Here is a 26,384-nt window from a genome sequence, read left to right on the forward strand (position 1 = left end):
TATTTTAATTTCCATGGTTCCACTGTCTAGAATGCTGGGATTTGTAGTCCAGGGAGGACCTGGAATCCTCTGCCAGAGAGCTGTAATGCTGCACTTCATGGGAGTGGTTTAGACATCTCCCTTGCCCTTTTCACTACTGGTTTTTGGAAGTGTTTTTTGGCTGCAGCTCAGCTTTGGTAACGTGAAGAAATGTGTGTTTTGTTTCATTTCACATGGCAGAAGAGAAAGATAAATTTTTAAAATGCATAAAGTTATTTTTGGTTTTGGGTGGACAGGTAATGGTGTATAGTAACCCTGCAAGGGGACTAGAAGAGAATATTTAATTTCTAAAGAGAAAAATACATGGAATGGAGGGTGGGAGGAAGCATTGCCACCCATCCTATAAGCCTCTGGTGTATATTAATGGTTAAGGTATGCTTAAGGTTCAGGCTGCTTTGACTACTGCTAGAAAAGAAAGCAGCAGGTGGCAGATGGGTTCTTATAACATGACGGTGATAAGCTGCCAAAGCAAAAGATAGGAACAACCCTTCTACTTGCTCCCATTCAGTATATACAGAGGCCACATATTGTGATTGTCCAGGTCACATGTTTACTTTACAGCCCTATGTGATTCCAATAGAAGCAGTAAGGCTATAATTTGGGTGACCATCACATGACTGGCACTTGCTGCAGCCTGGAACCACACTCTAGGTCAACAGTTTGTTGCAGAGCTTGGAAAAGTTCCATTTTTGTAATGTAGTTCACAAAATTCCTTAGCCAGCACAACAAGCTTGGGGAGTTCTGGCAGCTGCAGTTCCACAAGGAATCTTGCTAAGCTCTGGTTTATTGACTGCTATCATATCACCCAGTTAATGTCTGAATTGGTCCAGAGCCCCTTCCCTTGCCAAGAGCAGTCATTGTACAGCATCACTCCTCCAGAAGTTCAGAGTGGCAAGGATTTTTGAGGTCATCTCATTGGACCCAATCCACTTGTCAGGGATGCTTTAGCTATGGCTATTTCTATGCTGGCAGAAGACTGGACTATCTTTGGGTGTCCCTTTCAATTCTATGATTCTGTGACCTAGGGGTAAAAATCTATGCTAACATACCTAAAATATCATTATCACAAACCCTTACTTTAGAGTCCGTAGCGGTTGCTGCATTAGCTGTGCTGCTCCGTCGGCTGCCTGCTCCCAGCAAAGCAGAAGAAGGGCTTGGTGATGGTGACTGAGGTCTGCTGGCATTGGGCCAGTGATCGCTTGCAGGTGAGGCACTGGATTGATCCAGGAGGTCATTAACACTGTGACTGCTCCGCAGGGGGAAGGTTCTAAGCAAAGAGAGAAAAGAGAGGTTGAAAAAGGCAGGAACAGGGCACAGCCTTGGACTATCACTTTGTTTTAATAAATTGGCTATGCTTTCTGGGCAATCTTGGGAGTTGTAGTCCAAACAAGTAACTTTTCCACACCCTGGAAAGGGAAAAGAGTAGGCATGTTTGTTTATTTTGTCTTCATCTTTAAAGCTCCCATCATGGAAGAGAGGCATATATTGTTTTCCCCATCTCCCCTGCTACTCCACTGCCAGTCACATGCTGAACCCATTGATCAACACAGCCACTTGGTGGCGAACCTATGGCATGAGTGCCAGAAGTGGCACTCAGAGCCCTCTCTGTGAGCAAACACACCATCACCTCAGCACAGAGTTTGTTACTAGAAAGTCAGAGGGACACGGCACTTTGCGATAAATAAGTGGGTTTTGGGTTGCAGTTTGGGCACTCAGTCTCTAAAACATTTGCCATCACTGATATAGTGTCTTGAGGCCTGGGTACCAGATCCAGAGAGGGCTCTTAAGAACAAAAAGGTAAGATGAATGATAATAACCCAAGGGCTGGAACCACAAGTGCAACTTGGATAGAGATTCCATCATAGTAAATAATGGCTGCTACACAACTTCTGAAAAATGTTGCTTTTAAAAAAATAATGTCCCAAGCTCTGCCTCTTCCGCTTTCACCCACCTCCTTCCATGATGTACTTAAGGCATTTCATCTGTCTCCTGCAGTGGTGGGAACAAGAGGCAGCTGATTTCTGGATATTTACTACTTGAAAGAACTGTCAGCCCAAATTATGAGCCAGCCCAGCACTGAACAAAGTACCCTGTGCGAACGAAGAAGATGGCAGATAAGGACTTTTTCACTGATACAACGCCAGGTGACAGAAAGTACCTTGTGGCTGTATCCTCATGGTCTCTCACCTCCACCAGTGGTTTCACAAAAGCTTCTGGAAACCAGCCACTCCTAAAACCAATGACACACAAAAAATAATCCTAATGAGATTTATTTATACCCCACCTTTTTCCAAGACTGGGAACCAGGGCAGTTTACTCCATGATTACAACATCGCAAAATGATTACAATATAGCTAAAAACATAGAAAGAGTATACGTTAAAATAGAATTAAACTATTAACAATAGTCCAAAACACACTGCAGAAATAATCCAGTCTGAGACCGCTTTAACTGCCCTGGCTCAGTGCTAGGGAATCCTGGGAACTGTAGTTTATTGTGGCACCAGATCTCTCTGACAGAGAAAGCTAAGTGTCTCACAAAGCTGAAGTTCCCAAAATTCCCTTACATTGAGCCAGGCCAGTTAAGGTAGTATCAAACAGGATTATTTCTGCAATGTGTTTGGCACGGACATTAAAACAATTTTTAAAGGCATTTAAAAATGATAAAAGCAGTTAAAAACTGTACAGTTTTGGGAGCTGTAGAAGGCACCAGGTAGGAGAAAACTGTTAATGTATAGAGTGTATGAAAATGTTCAGATGTAACATAATGGAAATGGTTATTCACTTTGCAGAAGCCTGGAATTGGCTGCAGCTGGGACTCAAACCAGCAGGTGATGTCCAAGGTCACAGTGTGTGCCAGAAGCACGTAGCAATGTGTAAATATACTGTGTCATCTTTGCAAGGGGGAAGATATTCAAAGATGCACAGGAACTTGTACAGGAAGAGTCTGGACAAGGTGGCCGCATGGCAAATGTGAATATAAGCCCAGATGTCCGTTTGTACAGTTTGTGGGGGTTTGTAGTTGGTGGATGGTGTTGGTAATTGTTCTCGCGTGTGTCTTCGCAACAAATAAACAAAGTGCCTCTTCAGAGATAAGCCAGACGTCGGTGTGCCTTTTATCTGGCAGCTGTTTTCCTGGCATGCTCCAGCAGCTTGCCAGTTGATTATCTTCACACAAGGCTTCCAAGTTTACTCTGCACGCTCACATTTGCATCAACAAAAACTGCTATAGGGATTAAAAGGCCCTATAAAAATAATTCAAACTGGTCCCCTAGATTAGTATTTCATTGTCTTTGGACCTTAAGTTGTTCTAGATGTCAATTCTTATAATCTGTGGCCACTGGCCATGGTGGCTGGGGCTTCAGGGAAGTGGGATCCAAAACATCAGGAGAACCCACTGCTCACATAAACCCCTCATGAGCGCAGATTCATTTCATTTATTTATCATTAATTCTAAAGGATGATATAAATCTCACAAAGGGTTGTGGCTGGGGTGGAGTGAGGACATTGCCCCTCCAAATAAGAATTGTGCCCCCACAATTAAATTTTCCTTCAGATCTCAAATTTCTAGCACTGTAAAGAGTGAGACATTATACCTTATCAAACCAGCGAAATTTAAATTAGATTTAAAAATTTTAAAACCTGCAAATGCGAGAAGTTTATCACAAGAAACCGAAGATAAAACGGAGAAAAACGGCAGCTTTTTACATTTGAAACTTCCTAAAAGTAAAAAGCTGCCGTTTTTCTCCATTTTACCTTCGTTTTATTTTCACATTATTTCACATTTGCAGCAATGTTGTGTGATAAACTTCCTTTATTTGTATGGGGGGTTAAAATTTAAATCTAGTTTAAATCCCGTTTCTGAGCGGGATTTCGCTAGTGTGATAAGGCCCATAGAAAATGGTTCACACCTAGAGCTCTTAGATTTGCTGTGTTCGGATTCTCTTGGAAACTTTGCCTGCCCCTTTTCTTTGGATGCCTAAACTGTATTTCTAAATGCCTAACTGAAATCTTGTTACTGCAGTGGTAGAAATTTGGGGACTGAAGAAATATTTCATGGACGGTCAGAATTCTTATCTGGTAGGGCAACGCTCTCCACAACTACAGTGTAGCTACACTCCTGATCTCACCAAATGATCCAAAGCCCTTTATGCCAACAAAATCTTTTCAGCCTAACAGAGTCACATATCAGACCAGACTTACATTGATGTACCTTCCAGCTTGCCATACAGCCAGCCATTCTGAGCATCTGGTATCAGCACAGTGACAAGGTCTCCAGGGTTCAACTGCAAAAGGGTCTGGTTGGAGCCAGCGGCATGGGCTGCTATCGCCTGGACTTTCAATCCAGTGTTCCTGCTCCCTTCTTTACTTCCTGCATCTCCTGTCCCTGCTGTCTTCTCTCCAAGGGAACTAGAACGGGAACGCTGACCAGTGGAGAGGGAACCTGTAAGTTATGAGGACATGAAGAATTTTAGAGCCAATTCACTGCACCAGTGAAGAATCCTACCTCTGCCAGAATATAGATTTAACCATAAATAGGACAAATGCCACTTTTTGTCTTCTGTACTCTCTCTTTGTATTGCATTCATTTCTATCCATCCATCAGCAGCAATGGAAACTGCTTGTTGAATGGATTCCTTTTCCCACTTGCATCCCTGTGTGCCTCCTAAATCTGCTCTGGAGATTTGGGAGGCACTTGAGAAAACTAGGCAGAGCAATGAAAAGTCTCATTGCTCAAAGAGAAGGTTTTCCCTATGATGTGAATGGACCCCCATGGGTAGGATCAGTGGTCATCTTTATTTATATTAGCTTGTCACATTTATGTCCTCCTTTCCTCCAAAGAGGTCACCAAACACAATAGTCCTTCCTCCTCATTTTATCCTCACAACACGCTAAAATTAGTTAGGCTAAGAGTCTGTCATAGACTCAAGGTGAGCTTACACTTTGTAAAACATTTAGGGGGTGTTTAAGTGCACTGATAAGGGGTATAGAAATGTACTTGCTATTGCTTCAAGGCTAACTGTGATTTTGAACGTGAATCACCTCAGTCTTAGTCCAACACTCTTACGTGCTCCATTACACTGGGAACTTTGGAGTTTATCACACGGAAGAATTTCTCTTAATTTCGAATGAAAAGAAAGTGGGGCCAGAACGCATTCACGTGAATTCGCTAGTTCAGCGAATTTACATTAATTCAAATTGTGTTCGAACTGACTTCCCATTTCCAGAAAATAGCTTGCCATTGCCTGAAATTGCATGTGGTAGTCTATCACGCAATAATGTCAAACCCCATGATTGCGTTCGGACTGATTTCCCATTGCCCGAAATTGTGTGTGGTAGTCTATAACGCAATAAGGTTAAACCCTCTGATTGCATTCGGATTGCCATTGGATTATACTTCCAATTTCCCTTGTCTGATAAACTCCATAATCACATGGGGCCCATATTGTCAAAAGCATTACATGACTAAAACATTAGTGTCGCACTACAGCACTACAGTATTTCACACATGTCATGCAATAATGCGATAATAACATGATAATAATGGCAGTGTTGCAGTTATGCCTTTCCTACATGGCTTGTGCATCCCATCATTGCTTTTTTTATAATTGACAATATTTTATAATATACATTTTATATTATTTTAATATACATTTATAATATATTTTATATTTTATAATATATATTTTAATATAATATAATATAAATAACATAATATTTTATATATATAATAATTAATAATTAATAATTTTTTATTTATATACCGCTATTCCAAAGATCATAGCAGTGAACAGCAAGTAAGCTAATTAGCAAGTAAGCTAATTTGCCCCCAACAGTCTGGGTACTCATGGGTAATTATGTTATATATAACATATAATATAATTTTAATATAATATATTATAATTTTATAATATACATTCCCTACAAAAATACTACACTTTTTCCAACTTTTCCAGAATTTCCATCCTATCACATGCATAACAGCACAAAACATTACCAAAAAGAAATAATCAAAGGGCAGCGACCCTCTTGCCAGCCAGTCTTGTTTACTGGCAAAGCAGCACAGGAAGTAAACTCACCCCACCAAACCATGGGAACCAGCAACAAGATAAAAATTGATGATTATCATGCAAATACATCAAAATGAGCTTTCACACCTTTGCAATTTTGTGCTTAAAATGGTATCATGAAAGAATTAACAATAATTTCCCATGATGAAATGTTGCTGGATCATTCCTCTTTCTTGCTGCTTTAATCATGGGTTGTGCGCGACATCATGTGAAATCGTATACTGCAATTGCACTATTAGGCCAGGATTGTCGTGGGAGCGTTCCCTTTTAAACCCCCGATTTCCCCTGTGTGATAAAGTCCTGAGTCTCCACTGTTCAGACTTTATGCTCATCCAGCCCCAACTTTCATCACTACTGGAACTGAATAAAATGTTCTGTACTATGAGGAGCTGGGTATGTGAGCCTGGAGAAGAGAAGATTGAGAGGTGATATGATAGCCCTGTTTAAACATTTGAAGGGGTGTCATATTGAGGATGGAGCAAGCTTGTTTTCTGCTGCTCCACAGAATAGGACCCAGAGCAATGGATTCAAATTACAGGCAAAGAGATTCCAGCTCAATATTAGAAGGACCTTCCTGACAATAAGAGCTGTTTGACAGTGGAACACACTCCCTTGGAGTGTGGTGGACTCTTCCTTCTTTAGAGCTTTTTAAATCTAGGCTGGATGGACATCTGACAGGAGTGTTTTGATTGTGTCTTCCTGCATGGCAGGGGGTTGGACTGGGTGACCCTTGTGGTCTCCTCCAACTCTGGGATTCTATGATTCTATGAAAACTGCCTCACCTACACATATGACAAGAATCCTAAGGCATGATGAGAAAATGTCAGTGAAGATTCTTAATCTACCATTACATGGCATGTACTGTTGGGCTATAATTCTTTCCTCCCATCTTACCGACAGAGGGAGTTCTTGACAGAGGTCTTCTTCTTGGTTCAGGCTGAGAGGAAGGCAATGTTTCTACTGTCTCCTGAAGAAAAGGGCTGAAACTTCGTCCTGCCATTACAGAACTGAAATCACTCAGAGGCCTTTGGGGCTGCAACAAAGCAAGGAAAATAAGAGTATACACTCAAATCAAATAATTTCAGAGGAGAAGATCCACAGAGCTAACAAAATGCTTCCTGAAAACATTCCACACTCCATTTCTGTTGCTGTCTCTACTTTGGGAGAATATCACACATCCACAGAATATGTAAGCTGGAAATTACAAGATAGAAGGACTAATGTGCACAACCATTTTTACTTCCATGCATAGTAGTTCCCAACCATGAATCCCCACATGTTGCTGGATCCCACGTGTTGTTTCTGAGAGCTTAGGTTTAATAATATCTTGGAAACCAAGAATAGAAATCATTGCCCTAAGAGGATACATTCAGGAAGCTGGACAGAAACTTAATTATTTTTCTTAAATAAGAGAAGAATAGTCAATCAAATCATGTTTGATTATGGAAGTTAATCAGGGTCACCCAATGAATATCAGGTGCTGTAGGCTATATTTCAGGGGAAGGAACTGGCAGAAGCACCCCTGAGTATTCCTTGCCTAAGAAATCCTATGAAATCCATGCGGTCACCATAAGTCTAAAGGCAACTTGAAGGCACATACAAATTTTCTAAAACTGGGTCAGTCGTGGTTAGGACTTGGATGAGAGATTGCCAATGAATGCCAGGTGCTCTGGGCTATATTTCAGAGGAAGGAACTGGCAAAACCACCTCTGAGTATTCCTTGCCTAAGAAAACCCTAAGAAATTTACCATATCGACAGGTGACTTCAAACATAAACACAGAGAAAGTCAAATGAAATTCCTGACTTCATCCTGACATAACTAACTGCAGTGTCATTTAGTGACTAATCTATTAAACATTGCTATTGGCATCTTTATCGTCTGACACTTTGGTTGCAGAAACAATTGAGTTCTTATCATTAGTAAATAAATATGGTACACTTCAGTGGAAAGAGAAATGATCTTATCCGTTGATAAATTTATCATTTCATACCTCAGTCAATCATAATACAGTTGGCCCTCCACATATTTTTTTATCCACAGATTCAAGCATCCATGGCTTGAAAATATTCAGAAAATATATAAATTCCAAAAAGCAAACCCTGATTTTGACATTTTATATAAGGGACACCATTTTGCTATCCGTTGTATACAACAGGGCTTGAGCATCTATGGATTTTGGTATCCACAGGGGGTTCTGGAACCAAATCCCAGCAGATACCAAGGGCCCGCTACAACTGGTTCTGTGAGCAGCAGACACAAATTTAAGCAGGGCTGTATATAGTTTATATTGGGATGGAAATCATGTGACCCTCCAATTGCTATTGTACTGCAAATCCCATCAACCCTAACTAGCATCCCCAATGGTGAGGAATACTATGAGATGCAGTCTAACAATACCTGGAAGCTCTGCTAAACATTTGTTATTCAAATTGAAATGTCATACGAGACCATCAAATTCTGCAACATCCAACTATATGCATTGGGAAGGGCAAATTGGTGTTTTGACACCCAGATGTGCCAACAGGATTTTCTGAGTTTAGTGTGCCATATATAGATTGTTTTGCTATTCCAGCCACAAAGATATTGCTTTGCTTAAAATTAACATGTGCTAAATTAGTAAAAGATACCTAAGATTTACAGCAAAATCATGCACTTTCTCCACAATAAACATACATTTTATAAACCTATATAATGTTATTTCTTAGCAAAGCTTGAGATGAAGTTTCTAGACTGCAACTCCCAAAATCCCTCAGAGGGCATGAGCAATGGCACCCCAATGGTTATGCTTGCTAGGGGATTCTAGGAGTTGTAATCTAAAAAGAAATATTCCCATGCTCTACCTCTTAGTTGTCTTTTTCCCAAACTAAAGGGGCCAAATATTTAGTCACTCCTTACAAGCAAGGCAGCTGCAACCCACTCATCATTTGGTTGACCTCTTCACTATCTTGAAATCAGCCAGGGAGAACTTCCCACACCATCACAAAGCCTTTTGTTTCCTATCCTTGACAGTTCTACCCTGAAAATCATCTGCTATAGGAATTCTTCTGTCCCAAGACCCATTGGATGCATTTCTTACATTTTCCTTACCATCTCCATGGGGGTGGGAGTCAAGCGACCACTTGGGTGCCCCTGGCTGTGTGCTGTGGAGAGCAAGTTTTGGGCAGGATTGCGAGTGGCCTCCAGCTGCTCCTTCCACAGTGGCACCTTGTTCTGAATGATGGCCCGGGCCTTAGCAGAAGTAAAGGCAACAATAATAGAAACTAGGACTGGATATGTCTTGTTCCCTCCATCAAAAGATATCTTACCACAATCCTTTTAATGTCAAATGAAACTATCATGACCAGAGTTGGACAGGCAACCACGCCTATACCACTCCCATACTACTTTCCCCTTTTATCTGCCTCTTCTCACCCTCGTGTAGAACTGTAGGAAAGTATTAGAGAGTAACTGGTGTTTTTCAGCTAAAAAACGATAGCGTCGTTTCTCCTCCAGTTCAGCAGCCTGTTGACTCTCACTGACAAAAGCTTGCATCTCTGTGTGCAGGTGCATCATGTTCTCCTGGAGTTACGGGGAAAGAACAGAGAGAAAGGAGGTCTTTAAACAGAGCTTGGATGGCAAAGTTTCAGTATTGCTTTAGCTGTGTATTCCTGCATGCCAGAGAATTGGACTAGATACTTCTTCCAGTCCCTTCCAACTCTCTGATTCTAAGGTGTTACTGCAATTATCATCAGTAGGAAAGAACTGGCAGTTAAGGCATTGAAGACTTCCAAGTCAAAGTTTCCTAATTTTTTGTTGCTAGCTCTTTGACTGCACAAGAAAGCATTAGCCAAATAACTGTGAATGTGTGGCTAGATCCATTTTCTGTTTTCAAAAAATGTATCTTGGAGCAAATGCTGTTGTAGCTGCTTGCAAAAATGATCTGGCAAGACAACAAACTAGCCAGATGACCATTGTGCTGTCACTTCCAGCTGATATGAATAATGAACTTGCTGCAAAAAGACAGCTCATCTTCTGCCTCCTAAGAAACACTGCCTCCAGGAATAGGGCATACTTATTGCCACTTTGCATAAAACATTCATCTGTAAAATTAATATTTTTATTCCATTTTTATACTACCCTTCTTTTAGAAAATTTACATACAAGATCCCTCTCCCTTTCATTCTTGCAAGGGAGGCAAATTGGACCTACCATTAAGCAGAGTGAGGCAGCTGTGTCAGGCAGCAAGTTTTGTGTGTCATGAAAGGGAAGCAACTTATTTTTTTTTTTTTATTATGTAAAATACAAAACATAAAAAGGAAAAAAACTATATACAATCACAAGAAAAAAAGAAAACATACTATAATACAGATATTCCCTATCCTGGCAAATTAACAGAGTGCTAACAAACATTAGACAAACCTAAACTTACCAATCTAAAACTAACCACCTAACAGACATCACATAACATATACAAACACCTAACATCTAACATATTATACAAAACAAACATATAACAACACCATGACTTCCTACCTACCAGATAGTCACTTACTGTTAGAATTTGGCTATCTGATACTTGTTCTATACTTATCTTTTTTAAATTGAAAGAAAAAAAATACACAGTCCACTTGTACTTTCCGGTACCACTTTCTGAGGCTAACAGGCTGGTTTACTTAAAATTTTCAATGGCAGTCTTGCCCCATTCGTTTTCAAAATAGGTTAATATTCTTTTCCAATTATCAGTTGTCTTTGTATCATATTCATTTCTCAGGGTTTGGGTCAAAATGTCCATGCCCTCATACAGTTTTATTAACCAATCTTCTTTGGACGGTTTTCCTTCATTTTTCCATTTTTGGGCAAAGCACATCCTGGCCAACGAAATCATGTAGAACAATACCTTTTCGTCCTCTTTTTTGATTTCCTTATCCTTTATACCTAATAAATATAATTCTGGTTTTAAAGTTAACTTTGTTCCCATTATAACATTAATCAAATTATTGATCATTCTCCAATAAGCTTTTGCTTTACAGCATTCCCACCAACAATGGAAGAAAGTTCCTGTCTTCTTTTTACATTTCCAGCAATTCTCTTTCTTTGTTTTATAGATCTTAGCCAATTTGTAGGGTGAAAGATACCAGAAATACATCATTTTATAGAAATTTTCCCTGATGTTTTGAGATAAAGTCAATTTCTTAATATCCATCCATGCCTTTTCCCATTGACTCAACATTATTGGATGTCCAATACATCTAGCCCATTTTATCATTTGATCTTTAATCGTCTCTCCCTCCATATCCAAATTCAAAAGTATCTCATAGATTTTACCGATTAATTTATTTTTGTCCAAATATAAAAATTTTCAAAGGGAAGCAACTTATAATTGATGTATTACTTTCAGAAATATGGAGAGGTACATGTGGGATTTTCTGCCTGGTGGATCAAGATAACTTGGCTAGCTTTGAATGCTTTGTACCTTGACTTGGACAACCTTAGCTGTTTTATCTCAGGTAGCCAAATATCTTAGGACAAGCCTGCTACAAAAAATGACTAGCTAAAATTTTCTCTCATTTTACTGTACCATTTAAGATCAAGATTCAAATCAAGTTTCAAATGGAGGTAATTTGAACCTCAGTCTCTTTGCTAGAAATCCATATTCTAAGCATTACAGCAAACTGGTTCTTCTAAGCATAGTTTACTACCGCCAGACCCTCTGTTCCTTGGAAACAAGTATTTGTCAGTGCTACTGTTTTATTTACTTATGCTTTGCTACTGCTTTTAGCTTGATAATGTGCTTTAATCATTAGTTGCTGGGTTTGTGTTTTAATATGTTAAAAACATTTTAGCTTGAATTTTTGTTTAGTCCCTATTGATCCCCACCTTCATCTCCCGGGCATTCTTGTCTCGCATTCTCTCCATTCTCCAGAGATCTGACATGCATTTATCTATGTTGGCAGCTCTGTGTCTGTATTCCTTCTCATATCGCTGACGACTGTCCTATATTGAGGAGGATGAAAGAATATGAGTGGACATGTTAAGAACAAAACAAAAGCCTGAACTCCAGGCTCAAAAGAAGCAAAATCCCATACTCTGTGTAATCATTTTCAGAAATAAAAGTCCAGGGAACCTCTGGACCAAAATTAAGAAAAGTTACTCTTTAGCTACGATTATTATTATTATTATTATTATTATTATTATTATTACAACTCCTTGAGTCCCTTAACTGGCATAGAAGGTGATTCTGGGAGTTGAAGTCCAAAAAGTAACTTCTTCTAAGCTCTGCTGTGGGCTAGAGACATTTGAAAAATGGCAGTTCCTTTGTGCTCTGCTGACAATCTCATTTTTCATAGAAAATTTATTATTTGTTTGTTTTCTGGATTTATATCCTGCCTTTCTCCAAAAATAGGGTTCACCTTTATGGCAGTGTGTATAAGCCACCATCATCCATGCAGCCACTAACCATTGTAATTAAACAGTGTACATGGATTCAAGGCTCAGCATAATGCTAGCATGGTACCATGGACATGGCACAGTGGCCTCTGTGAGACACTTATTCCTCAGGCATCACCAGAGTCTGCAAGAAGGCTCAAAATGGAGGCTAAAAGGAAAACCAGCCTGGCACTCACATTGATGAACTGCATGTCCAGCTTAGTATTTTTCTCCATATGCTGCAGCAAGTCCATATGGAAGGTTTGGGCCTGCTCGAGAGAAAAAGAGAGAGGTTTTCAGAAACCATACCACTCCTTCATAATTTATCTAGCGTGATAACTGCATTAGCACATGAATAGAGGACAGAGCTTCATAGAGAAGAACCCAAGCATTTCTACTTTTGTATAAAAAAAGGACAAGAAAAAAAAAACATGAGGTAGCAAGCAGTGTTGAAACAGGTGTGGTCCCCCCTCTCTGTCTCTTTAGACACAGATATTGAGGGTCCTTTGCCCTTTATCAGCGAATCCACTTCTGTCTGGCGTTACATTGTCACCTTCTGGCCACACAAGCATCCAGCATGAGATGATGGTGAAAGCCAGACAGGCAGAATTACTATCAACACTCCACTTAAGCATTCCTAAGTTATTTTTGGATTGCAGCTTTCAGAATATCCCAGTCAGCAAGCATGCTGCTTAGGGATATTGAGGATTTTGTGTGCCAAAACGGTTACTCTTCCAAAACTATAAGGCAGATTCCTGTATTCTTAAGTGATACCTAACACAGGTCACTGGGAAATATGACCCAATGGAGTGAGATTTTAATCTCAGAAACAGGAATTCAAGACCCACTTCTGTCACATATTCACCTTTTAGCTTTGGGCAACTCACTTCTCAGTTCTTGTATCTCACTGGTAAATTGGGAAATAGGGATTTGTCTCAAAAATCTGCTGTGGGAGTAACTAATAAAGTGTCGACATTCTTTTGTGAATTAAAAGGACTGCGTATAATAATTTTGATTAAATGATGAAGGTTAAGAAAAAACTAAGTAGAACAAACTAATTGTAAGCATCATGTGCTTTAAGACTTTAAAATCTCCTCTTTTGCAGAAAACCCCCCAACTGTATGAACAAATGCATTACATTTATGACCTCTTATCCATGTACGAATAAATTTGAAACCAGCTGATAGAGAGCCTATGAAAGCTAAACATGACATTTAATTCTTTGGGAATCCTGGGGCTCACATATTCTCTCCCCATGAAAAGATCCCTGCTGAATTAGACCAAAGGTGTAAATTGGTCAAGTATTCCGTTCATCCAAAAAAGGCCAAACAGTTGCTTCTGAGAAATCCATAAGCAGGACATTAGTATAGAAGCACCTTCCTGCTTTACTGTTCTCTAGAAACTGGCATTCAGAAGCATGCTGCTTCTTATAGTGGAGATAATATAAGGCCATCGTGATATGTAGGATTTGAAAGCCTTATCCTTCATCAGTTTGTCCAATTTCCCTTTGAAGCACTACAAGTTGACAGCCATCATATTGCTCTGGGGGAGCAAAAACCTATCATTATATCTTTGGTGGAGCTGTGTAAAGAAGCACTTTCTTTCATCAGTTCTGAATTTCTTGCTATTCAGCTTCAGAGGATGACTCAGGGTTCTAGACTTCTGACTTCTCCCTCTTTGCTTTCTTCACAGCATGCATAATTTCACATGCTTCTATCATATCTTCCCGCTTATTCGCCTTTTTTCTAAGCCTTGTGTGTGTTTTTGTGCGTACCTTCAAGTTGCCTGTCAGCTTCAAATATCATATCTTTTCTTCATAGGGGGCTTACTGCAGGCCCTTAATCATTTGGGTCAATATTTTTTGCAATTTTCCCAATCATACAATGATTTCCAATATTACAATATCTTTTTCATTAACCAGAACTATATACAATATTCTCACTAAGATTCCTAGTGAAAATACTTCCCTAGGCATTTATAGGTCCTCCAGCAATTCTACGGTCAACTTCAGTGAGATGTTGGGCACAAAGTTGTGCTGGAGGACCTATAGATTCCTAGAGAGCTGTTCTCTCAGGTTGAAAAAGCTGGATTTTTGTTTGTTTTTTCACTTTCAGAGGATCCTGTGGAGAGCCCATTGTATATCTTCTTTGGCATTATTGTGCAGAATATTAATCCCAAATGTCAGGATCGCACCACCATGACAAACAGTTCTTTCCATCAGTGTGTTTTAAAATTTTTATTTTAAAGTCTTTTAAAATGTTTTTTTTAATCTTGTGAGCCAACTTGGATTCCTCTCTAGGAGAAAGGCAGCACAGAAATGAAATGAAATAAATGCATAAATATTTTGTTCAGAGATACTCACTACTACTTCCAGGTTGCGATTCAAGTGCATTTGGGTGTCAGACATCTGTATCAAGATTTCACCTTCAAATGGGGTCAAGAATTAGGAGAGAAAGGGAGGGGAAGACAGAGAGAGAGAGAAATGATAAAGGATGTATATTTTTTCCTTCTAATACATGTTGAGAAGGATGACAAGGGCAATTATATACAGTCATTATGTATAAGGCCCAAGACAGTGAATACAACCTGCTAACAATAAGCATATTAAGTTTGTTCATCTGTAAAAGTACCACCATCTGTAGATGTTGAACAGATCTCCTGGTTTTGCTGTTTGTCTAAGGAGTCTGAGAGAACAGGCTGCGCAAAGCATACTGACTTATCAATGGCTACCTTCGTTAAAATTGCATGTTAGGAGAAAGTGGGATATAAATAAAATAAAATTAAAAATAAAATAAAATAAAATAATAAGGCTATCCCAAGTTTAGAAGTAAGAACGTACTATATCTGCCTATAATTAGTTACCTTTTTGGTAAGGCAAATGTAATTAAATCTTATTTCTTTTTTTAAAAAATCACACCAATAAAAGAAAAAAACATATAAACAAGAAAAAACATTAATACAAACCTTCTGGTTTCTCCGCTGCCTTGGCTCTCTCCACCAAGGGAACCAAGGCAGCAGATAAGAAAGGGTGAGTACATGCCCCTCCCAGCTTCTCTGCTGCCCTGGTTCTCTTCACTAGCACCAAGGGAGCAAAGGTAGTGGAATAGAAGGGGCGAGCACATACCCCTTGCAGCTTCTCCACTGTCCTGGCCCTCTCCACTAAGGGAGTCAATGCAATGGTAAAAGAGGCACAGGCACACGTTCCTTCTATCCCCTCCTACTGCCTTGTTTGCCTGGCCACCCAGCAGCCCTTTCCAGGTTTGGGTTGGCCGTGGCCAGGCAAGTGTAGCCACAGGAAGGGAGGAAGGAGAGGGTAGGCTACCACCACCACCCTGCAGCCCTTTCTGGGTCTGGCCTGGCACAGGTGGGCAGGAAGGAGGATAGCCAAGCAAGGCAGCAGGAGGGTGGGAGGCTGGGGCAATCCCTTTCCAAGCACCTGCCCCAGGTGACACCAACCCTAGTGGCATCATTGTCTAAAAAAGGCCTAGAAGATGAAATGCCTATAAGAAGTAACATTCCTAGATCATATCTACAAAAGAAAATGTGCCTAGGCTGGAAAGGTCTAATATGACGATCCTGCAGCAGCAATGTGTAACTGCATATTTTACTTAATAAATAGATAAAAGAGATAAAGTTGTGTGTTCATTCTCCTATAATTTACATTTCCTGAAAGTCTATAGCTTAAGAGGTTTTAAAAAGAAATGTTGATGTTAATCTGCCTAATGCACAATACTGCTATATACAACCCAGGGAGCTCAAAATGGTAAACCCTGAAGAATTCTAGCTAGAGATTGACAAATGTAAGGCAACAAATTTTCAATTCTCTTAGGTAAGAGATAATAATGGGGAAGGCTCACCTACCTATTTCAGAGGTAGAGATTAAGAAAAGGAATTTATTCTTTGCTATTCTAAGACAAACTGACCTGGATCCATACTATAAACTTTATTTACAGATAACAGTAAAATATGATTAGGAATGAAGGCATACTATGAGGGGGCAAATCATAAATGTGCCTTTTGTGAGTAATTTATGTTCAAACAGTATTTTAATGTGGACATTTGGAAATGCAGATTAATGAAGAAATGGGGCAGAATGGGATTATGAGTGAACCTGTGTGAAATTGATATGAAGGGGAAACAGATTCATCTGTCTGTATACACTATCTTTTTGCAAGGAAAGATTGACATATCATTAATTAAAGGCTCACATAAACTTTGTACTCTGAAAATTACTCTGGAAATAATGATAACAGAGAATGATATATAGGATACAATAAATGATCTACTATCGTTAAGTTCTAGTGATATATATCACCCCATGCAAAGTACTATATTATTTACTTCAGGATTCAAAGTCCAACTGTAATTGTTACACCAATTACCATCTGCACAAAAACGGTTGTGAAGAGAGTAAAGATGATTTTATTGTTAGCTGCATTGAATAGAGGATTTCCAGTGAAGAATGTAGCTATATATTTCTGAATTAGTAAATTAGAAATAAAGAAGAAAGCAGAAACCCCTTGCTTTTAAAGACATTTTCACACACCGCACTAAAACTGCATTTCTGCCATTTGTAATTTGAATAAAACACTTGCACTGTCTAAAGGAGTGGATAAACGGAAGTCCATAGACTACATGCAGCAGAGTAGTGTGTGACCCTCACAGCGCCAACCCATTCCCTCCCAAAAGGTTCCCTCCCAAGCATTCCTCCCAAACAATGTGGGGCAAACATAATGCAGTATTTGTCAAATAAAGAAGTCTCTAGGAGTGGCAGACATTTTTAAACACAGGCACCCCTTCCCATAGAAAATAATGAGTCAAAGAGGAGCAAATAAGTTACTTTTACTTTCAGTTTCAGTTTCCTTTCAGTCAATCTCTTTTTTCTTTCCTTTCTTTCTTTCGCTACTATATTTGAGCCTTTTGAATGGATAGTGCCACCCTTTATCTTTAGATGAGCCACTCCAACCGATCTCTCACTATGGGGTTGTCTACAAAATTTAAATAGTCCTCATTCTATTCAGAAATGCAATCCCTCCAGAAGTGATTTGGACTTTGGGGTGTGTGTGTGAACAACTCCTCAACTCTACAGAAAAAGGAATTACAGGTTTTACTGGACTATCAACATGGATGTACATTAGTGAATGTGTGGCCATCTGTCTGCTTTGCATTTTTGGCTGAGGGAGGGCAAAGAGATGCAAATTTGCACAGAAAAGTGAAGACAAGTATCAATGAGAATGTGTGACAATCTGTAGCAATTCACTTAGTCTATGATGGGCTTCTTTGAGTAGATTTTAAGGTTTGTATACAGTTTTTAATACATTTAAATATTTTAAATATTTAATGTTTTAAACTTTATACATCATTCAATTATTTCTTAAACTTTATATTTATACTTTTTAATGCATCTGTGTTTTTTTAATTTGTATTGTTATTAAATTTGTTGTTAGCTGCATTGAGCCCCTCCCTATACTGGGAGATATGCATACAGTCAGCCCTCCATATCCACAGATTCAGCCATCCACAGCTTGAAAATATTCAATATATAAATATAAATTCCCAAAGCAAACCTTGATTTTGCCATTTTATATAAGGGACACCATTTTACTGTGCCATTGTATTTCAAGGGACTTGAGCATCTACAGATTTTGGTATTCACAGGTGGTCCTCAAACCAAATCCCGGCAGATACCAAGGACACACTATACATACATACATACATACATACATACATACATACATACATACATAATAGATGGATACCACGGGGCCAGACAGCACCCTCTGAAAAACTGCAGGGACAAATGCTTTGCACACAGAATCTGTAGATGAATCACTTAGGCAAAAGACATGTGTAAGAAAAATGAGGGCACAGTACCTGCGTTTCCCCACTCAACCTGCCTAGTTAAATTCAATTCAAGTCCTCAGCCTGGTCAAAATATGAAGAAACAACATGGTTCTTGGCCAAATTAATTTCTAGGTCAAAGAACACCCTGCCTATTACAAATGTCTGTGTCTCATAAAACTGGAACAGCCAGAGAGGCTCAGACTGAAAAATTGATGGAAGCTCCCAGTATTGTAATTGCCAAGCTTGGTCCATGAAGGTGCTGATCAGAAACACTGTAGCAGCGAAAACCTTACCCAGTATCTGTGAGGTAGAGCTCTGTAGGGCTTGTTCCCCAATCTTTTGGATTGCTGTGAAATAGACATCTGCAGCCTCTGACAATGCTGTAGAATTATATTTAAAAGGAGAAAAGTTTAGAAGAGTATTCCTGCTGCTGATACATCCTTCGTTTTAATTCTCAGTTCATGAAGACTCTGTGGATGAGACATCTCCAAGATAGCCTATCCCCTACTGCTCTGCTCACTATATATACTTGACTGTAAGTCAACCTCATGTATAAGGCAAGGGAAGGTTTTGGAGCCAAAATGATGCATTTTGTTTTATTTGGCCTGTAGATAAATCGAGGCTAAAACCTAGGGGCATGTAACAAAGAATCTAAAGGATGAAGCAAAGGAAAATAATGTCAAAGAACTTACAAAGTTCCAGCAGGCATAATAGGTTGTGCTCACCCTAAGGCTGGATGGATGAGAGAGTAGGGAGGGAGGCCAGTGCTTACGGGACAGATGGGACTCTTCCCTTTCATCAGGGGATGGCTGACTCAGGTTGACTCAAGTTTTTTGGGCTAATTTTTTGACTAAAATCTGTAGACTTATACAGTATATACGGTAGGTCCTGTAAATTCATCCCCATGGCCTCCCTAATTGAGTCTGTCCATCTGGCATGTGGTCTTCCTCTTTTTCTGCATCCCTCCACCTTTCCTAGCATTATTGTCTTTTCCAATGAATCGTGACTACTTATGATGCATCCAAAGTTTGACAATCTCAGCTTGATCATCTTGGATTCCAGGGTGGCAAAGCAGCAGATTGCCTTCCCTTCCCTCCTATGGTATTGCATCTGCCCAGCCAGACCTGGAAGGACTTGGGCAGCTGGACCAGTGGGCAGCTAGACAGGCAGACAGCTGGATGGACAGGCAGGCAGGAGATGTAGAGAACTGCCCCACCTTGCCCAGCAGAGTGCCCCCCTTTTCCTGCCATTGCCTCTCCAGGAGGGAAGCTAGGTCAATGCTCTGCAATGGGGGCATCCTTCCCACTTTGCAGAGTCACACTGGCTGGTAGCAGCTTGAGATGGAAGACAAGCAACCACTCCACTAGGTGTTCACTGCCCCAAGCTTTCATACACTAGGTGTTCACTGCCCCCCGCCCCCATCCACCCTAGTGATGCCCCTGATCCAATCCAAAAAAGTTACTTCTCCAAACTCTGCCCCCAAAGCACTATCTTTTAGCTTTGGTTCTTCCATACCCTCCAATTGTCCCAATTTGGCAAGGACAGTACCTGTTTGTCATCCCACTTTTTCAGCTGTTTTTAAAATATCCCAGTTTCTCTCTTCTTTTCCCACTGTATCACTTTCTCCTCAGCTTACTTCAGTTGATGCAAACTGAATTCAAAGTGTAAAAGTAGTTTGCACTCAACTAACTAAATGGGGGGAGAGGAAGGGGGTGGTCTCTTGACCTTCCCAGTAGGCTCAAGCAAAAGCAATCTGATGCAGCCTCTCTGTGTGTTCTTCATTAATAACGTTTACCATCTTGACCACACTCTGATTTGCTTAGCCGCACATGTCCCAGGTTTCATATGTGACATACTGAGGGTATGTGTTTCCTTTCTGTTTATGTGCTTCCTCCTCCCCATTAAACTTGTAGCAAAGTATTAAGGGTCTGAAGTGACCATGCTGGCTGGGTGATCCTAAACATCCTTGTCCAAAAAACTACAACTTTTCCAAGCCCTGCAGTCACTCATGTGTGCATCAAACACATTCTTAGGTTTACTAATTGACCATTATAGTGCAGAAAACTAGCATTGCTACTCACCGTGAAAAGCTCGCACGTACTTGTTGCCCAGGTATACCAAATTCTCCAGAGCTGGGTTAAACTGCTCCAGAATACTCTGTTAATCATAAGGAAGAGTTTTGAAAACTGGGAGGATGTAGTTCAAAGAGGATCAGTTTTTGTATTTTTCCATATGTTTACTCCAAGTGGTGGTCCAGTACCAAAAGTCTATTTTGCTCCACTGCTTGATGGCCATTATCCCATGGTAGTTTGCCAGTATCTGTTCCAAAGCTGGCACCAGCTACCATGGTGGAAGGTGGGCCAGCAGGGGCCTCGCCTTTTGTGGAGGTAGCATAGGTCTCGGATCTGATGGGCATGGTTTCCAGTGCTGCAGAGCACTGGATCGGAAGTCCCACGGGGACCCGAGGGTGCTGAGGGTCTAGCCATATCACCATTGCAAGGGTGGTATCGAGTCAGCATTCCAAGATGACAAGGGGCAAAGATGTGCATAGGCGCATAACCGGCTCCCTAAGTGGATTGTGCACTTTAAGCTGGTTCTCCTCTGTCATCCCAAAGCCTGGCCATGACCAGGCAGTTCGGTTCATCGACCAACACAGGTTGGTGGATGACAGAGCAAGACCTTATGCTTTTCGGGCCAACCCTCTATGCTTACTTACTGTAGTCAATAAAGTTGTGGCCTTTTTATGCCAATTGGGTGTCTGTTGTGTTTCTTCCCCACCCCACTCCCCTTTCCACAGCAAGTGGATATTACCCCAACCTGGTGACTTCTGAAAGAGCTATATCTCCCATAATGCTCAGGCATCACCATATCAACAGGGACTATCTACAACAAATCTGTAGAGCACCAGGCTGGTGTAACACATCACTCACACAGAGCTTTTGAAAACAATGTGATATTCACTGTAAATAGAGCTGTGGGCAAACTGCCTGAACATGTCTTGCTTGGATTCTAGATGTTCCACAGGAACAAATGAAATAACTTTAAATGACTGGTGGATAAAAACCAAATAGTGGTTCTTGCTGGTAGTAATAAAGCTTGGAATGTTCCACCCCCCTTCATTTTTGGACTAGCACTGCCAGAATTTCTGCTGCCGGCAGTCCAATTCTGGTAACGGCAGTCCAAAAACTGAATTTTTCTGAGGCTTGTGTTTTGCTATCTCTTACAGAGAAATTTTGTTATGATCTGTGTTTCCCACGTGTTTTCCAAAACTGAAAGCATTATGCAGATGACCAGAATCTGTGTAGAGTTAAAGTATGCAGAGGTAGCCCATGGCCCAGATCACAATGTACTAATGCTGCCCATTACCATGAAGATACAAACGCTAATCCAATTGGCTCCAGAGACTAGGACACAGAGCAATGGTTTCAAACCACAGGAAACGAATCATAGAGTTGGAAGAGACCACAAGGGCCATCAAGTCCAACCCCCTGCCATGCAGGAACTCTCAAAGTACCTGACAATTGGCCATACAACCTGTGTTTAAAAATCTCCAAAGAAGGAGACTCCAAAACTCTCTGAGAGTGTGTGTTCCACTGTCAAACGGCTCTTACTGTCAGGAAGTTCCTCCTAATGTTGAGGTGGAATCTCTTCTCCTCTAGCTTCCATCCATTGTTCCAGGTCCTGTACTCTGGAGCAGCAAAAAACAAGCTTGCTCCATCCTCATTATGACATTCTTTCAAATACTTAAACAGGTCTATCATACCACCTCTTAACCTTCTCTTCTCCAGACTAAACACACCCAGCTCCTTAAGTCTTCTCTCATAAGGCATGGTTTCCAGACCCTTCACCATTTTGATCACCTTCCTTTGAACACGCTCCAGCTTGTCAACTTCCTTTTTTAATTGTGATACCCAGAACTGGATATCTCAAAGAATACTTTGCCAAATTAATTGTCATATACATTCCAAGCTCTTGACCTGATCTGTTACTCACAGTGCAACCCTATGTATTTTTATTCTGATGTAAAATCCCACTGAGTTTAACAGAGTTGATTCAGAGGTATGTATGCACAGGATTGTAACCATGTTTGTATTTGTACACTGCCCGTGTGCAGTTTCTACAGCTTTACAGACATTTATAATTTGCTTACATTGGATTACAGATAAGTTGATTAGCCTTTCCATCTCTTCTAAACTGAAAGCAATTGCTTCTTGCCTCTAAGTGACAGTTTCAGCTCAGCTAGGTCAAATAGCATTGAAATCCCAAATGCCTTCAAGGGATCACTTAAATATAAACAGTGGAAGCTCTGTGTATTTATCAGATTGGCAAGGAGATAGTAATACATTCCTCTTCAGGTATTGCCCTTACCTGCATTCCTTTCACACCTGCCAGCATCTTTTTAAACTTGGAGGGTGCATCTAGACTGTAGAAATAATACAGTTTGACACCACTTTAAGTGCTGAGGCTCCATCCTATGGAATCCTGGGATTTGTAGTTTTGCAAAGTCGTTTGGTGTTCTCTGCCAAAAGTGCTAGTGCCTCACAAAACTACAGATCCCTACAGGATTCTGTAAGATGGAGCTGTAGCATTTAAAGTGGTGTCAAGCTGTATTATTTCTACAATGCAGATGCACCCAGAGAAGTTCAAAAGCCACTCAAGAATGGGAACAATTCCCCTAGAAAAACCCTCTTTTGTAAATTTTACTTTTTTTGGACATCAACTTTCAAATGGCCACACTGCCTAATGTTTTCTAAGAGTTGTAGATCAAGCAATTATATTTTACAGGCTCTCTGAAAATCTTCACTAGAGAAAGATTCCCTACTATAACCTCATGTGGGCTTTGTGTTAGAACCAAATACTGAGAAGTCTGATACCAAACTTTGTCCCTTGCGTGAAAAGTATGAGAGCTGGTTCATGTTTTAAATAGCAAATTAACTTTGCTGTTCTTTTTGCTCGTATGGATAAGAGCTTCATGTGTTAATAACAAACAACAAACACCCCTGTATACCCCTCATGGGGACCTGTAGCCTCTGAGAGCAGGGTGACCAGATGTCCTCATTTTCCAAGGCATGTCCTACATTTCAACCTTCTGTCCAGGAGGCATTTCAAAAGTTCCACCATTTTGAGCATGACCAAGAAGCCCATTGAGTGACATCACTTTTGAAGTTCCCCTTTGAGGAATGACATCTACTTGGCAGCCTATCCTCCCTGCAAATAGGAGAATAAGATGGATAGGACAGGATAACAACATATAATCAAATAAAAAGATTTAAAGGATAATAAACACAGCATATATAATACAGCTGTAAATAAACAGCATTTATGTTTATGTGAAGTCAAAGGCTTTCGTGGCCGGCATAGTTTTCTGTGGGTTTTTCGGGCTATGTGGCCATGTTCTAGAAGAATTTATTCCTGACGTGGCTGGCATCTTTATATTTATATTGGTGTTTTTAGCTTTTATTTTGTAATGGCCTACATTTTTCATAAATGTGCTACATTTTGTGGTGCCATGGTCTCCTTCGTGGTGAGGCCATCTGATCACCCTGTTTGAGAGTTCACTCATGCACAAAGGTGTTTAAGAAAGCTTTATTCACACATCACAACATGTTTTCTGCAGTTTTTGAAAATATATATATATATATATATATATATATATATATATATATATATTTGTACTCCAGCTCTCAGAAGAAGAGGCCTTTTCTAAAATACATGGGCGTGCAGCCCTCCAGGGTCTCCTGGAAGTCTAATACAGCCCCCCAACCATCCTCCCACAATTGTTTGACCTGTTGTTTTGCAATCCATCATGTTACATGGGCAAAGGTGGGATATGTTTATTTTCTAAATTTGAAACTGAAGTGTGAATTAGTGCAAAGAGTGAGATGGTGAATCTGAAAGTGCTATAGTTATACCTCAGGAAAATACAATTAAACTGTTGGTATAAAACATATATCAGGTACAGCTCCTTTCAAGTATGAGACCTCAAAAAATAATGTATATTTTTTCTGTTAAAATTTAAAGGAAGTATGTTATTCTCTTTACTTATTGCAAATATTCCAATTAAAGTATTGCCACATAAAGTTGTGTTTGGAACTTCCTTTTGGATGCCACCTCTTAGAACCAGCATTGCCAGTGGCGAATTCTAGGAACTATAATAATAAAAATCCCAAATCCTTTTGTAGCCACTTTCTTTCTGTGGAAACTGTTATAGTTGCAGTGAATATGACTACTACATAAAGTATAAAGCACTTTGCTTGTTGATTCTGTTCACAGAACCAGTCCAAAACATTTTGCTGCCTGGACCAAAGCTGTAAATAATGCCTCCCCTCTCACTGAAATTAAGGTGCAACCCAATCAACCAAGTACATGAGGAATAAAATTGCACAAGTGCCTCTTCGCATGCTAGGAGGGGGAAGATACAACAAATTAAACTGCTGTAATTTTGTTGCACAGAGACAAGACTCCATTCATCTGAAGATTTAGACCAAGTCTGCAAAAGCTTATGCTACAATTTCTTTTGCTGGTAGTCTCAAAAGGTACTACAAGATCCCATTGCCCTTAAAAGACACCCAATATCAGTTGAAGAGGTTACTTCACTCTGTCTAATAGTAGGGCTAGTGTGCCCTCAGATCATATCAGCATTCAGAGTTCAGGTCTTCAGTTTTTGTTAAACACAGTATTGCTTGTGGTATGACAGAGACGGCAATTCAAACAGTGTCTTCTGGGTTTTAAAATCCCTGATATTCTTATTTCTTTGCCATCTGATATCTGCACTGCAGATTTAAGAATCTAGCAGATCAACCGATTTATTTTGTCCAATTGCTGGCGTTTTTCTGCCGTGCAACATTTTACTATGGAAAAGTTTTGCTCAGCCACTTGTTCCTTAGTCAAAAGCATGGCTGTGATGTTCGAGAGCGCACACAACCTCACCTTGTAGATAGAGATGGTAGATCTGTAGGATTGCTCCATACCCTGCAAGTTTTTGATGGAGACCCCTGCAGTCCTTTCACACAAGAAATGGAAACGGTGAGAGGATAAGGAGTCCTCAGAGACACCTGTGAATCCAATTCTGAGACCTGAGCTAGGACAGGAGGAGTGTCCTTTCTGGAGCAACAGAACACAGGAAAGATGTGCGCTGGCTTTGAAGGGAAGTAAATGCTGCTTGGACGGTTTAATAATTCACCAGTCAGGATGTTAGAACTTGAGCCTTAAGTGCAACCAGATACCAGGTAAGGAGGAATCCTGTAATAGCCATGAAGGTCATGTGGTTTTCACTTTGAATTATTCATTGCTAGTTTCACTATATAGCTCCCCTGCAGCTCTGTAAAAACATAAAACTGGTTGTCTTCTTGTATAGCATAACTATCTTAGGACTCTTGAAATCCAAAAAACATTTAGGGGTGCTGTGTTGGCCATATAGCAAATCTAATAACATCCAAACAATGATGCCTTTATTGGAACAACTAAAATGCACAAATACATGTTGCAAGCTTTCGAAGTCACACTAGCTTCTTCATCAGGCAAACAGGTGGAAAAATATTGAAGTTATTAGTCATAGGCCTGCATTTTCTGATTCTGGTCTTAGTTCAGAAGGTAGGGAGAGCTATCTGCTAGTTGGCACCTCCCCCTTTAGCCATGTGGTCACTGGTTGATTTTCAAATTCAAGGAAATTTAATGTCCATTTGCAATTAAAAGATTATGGCGGGATACAGACAGGCAGGGGAAGACGTCTTGGAGGTGTATTCTGCTGAATACGGAGCCTCCAGACCGCCCGCCCTGGGGACGTGCTTCAGGTGTCGGGGCTTCCACACGGGGGGCAGTGAAGACGCCTCACCTGGGTCCGTTTCGGACCCGTAGCTTCTATACCGCCGCCTCGGAGGACGCCGCAAAGAAAGGGGCAGCTTCCGCACGGGCGGCCTAAACCGCGGCTTTTTTTTTTCCTTTGCCGGCTGGCGGATGCGCAGCTGCGCAGCTGCAGCGCTAAGCAGTGGCGGCAGAAAGCCTATGGGCACATTTAAAGTGCC

General features: G+C 40.4%; 1 protein-coding gene across 3 annotated transcripts in view; it reads right to left on the bottom strand.

Annotated features, from left to right (window-relative positions):
- Nucleotides 1-25,329, bottom strand: part of BAIAP2L2 (BAR/IMD domain containing adaptor protein 2 like 2) — a 29,395-nt gene extending 4,066 nt beyond the window's left edge. The window contains exons 1-12 of one of the 3 annotated variants that reach the window (XM_089526762.1): nt 25,291-25,329; nt 20,442-20,517; nt 18,654-18,740; nt 14,879-14,940; nt 12,714-12,785; nt 11,968-12,084; nt 9,523-9,669; nt 9,199-9,339; nt 7,004-7,142; nt 4,242-4,482; nt 2,198-2,269; nt 1,117-1,306 (exon numbers count right to left, since the gene is read on the bottom strand). In XM_089526762.1, coding sequence (XP_089382888.1) covers nt 1,117-1,306; nt 2,198-2,269; nt 4,242-4,482; nt 7,004-7,142; nt 9,199-9,339; nt 9,523-9,669; nt 11,968-12,084; nt 12,714-12,785; nt 14,879-14,940; nt 18,654-18,740; nt 20,442-20,517; nt 25,291-25,329 — 1,383 coding nt within the window. Of the gene's footprint in view, nt 1-1,106; nt 1,307-2,197; nt 2,270-4,241; nt 4,483-7,003; nt 7,143-9,187; nt 9,340-9,522; nt 9,670-11,967; nt 12,085-12,713; nt 12,786-14,878; nt 14,941-18,653; nt 18,741-20,441; nt 20,518-25,290 lie in introns of all 3 variants that reach the window. The other 2 variants (XM_089526761.1, XM_089526760.1) reach the window with 2 other exon arrangements.
- Nucleotides 25,330-26,384: the final 1,055 nt, after the last annotated feature.

This window comes from Sceloporus occidentalis, unplaced genomic scaffold, assembly GCF_023333645.1.
Source record: "Sceloporus occidentalis isolate IW3139 unplaced genomic scaffold, rSceOcc1.0.p SCAF_5, whole genome shotgun sequence".
Classification (NCBI taxonomy): Eukaryota; Metazoa; Chordata; class Lepidosauria; order Squamata; family Phrynosomatidae; genus Sceloporus; species Sceloporus occidentalis.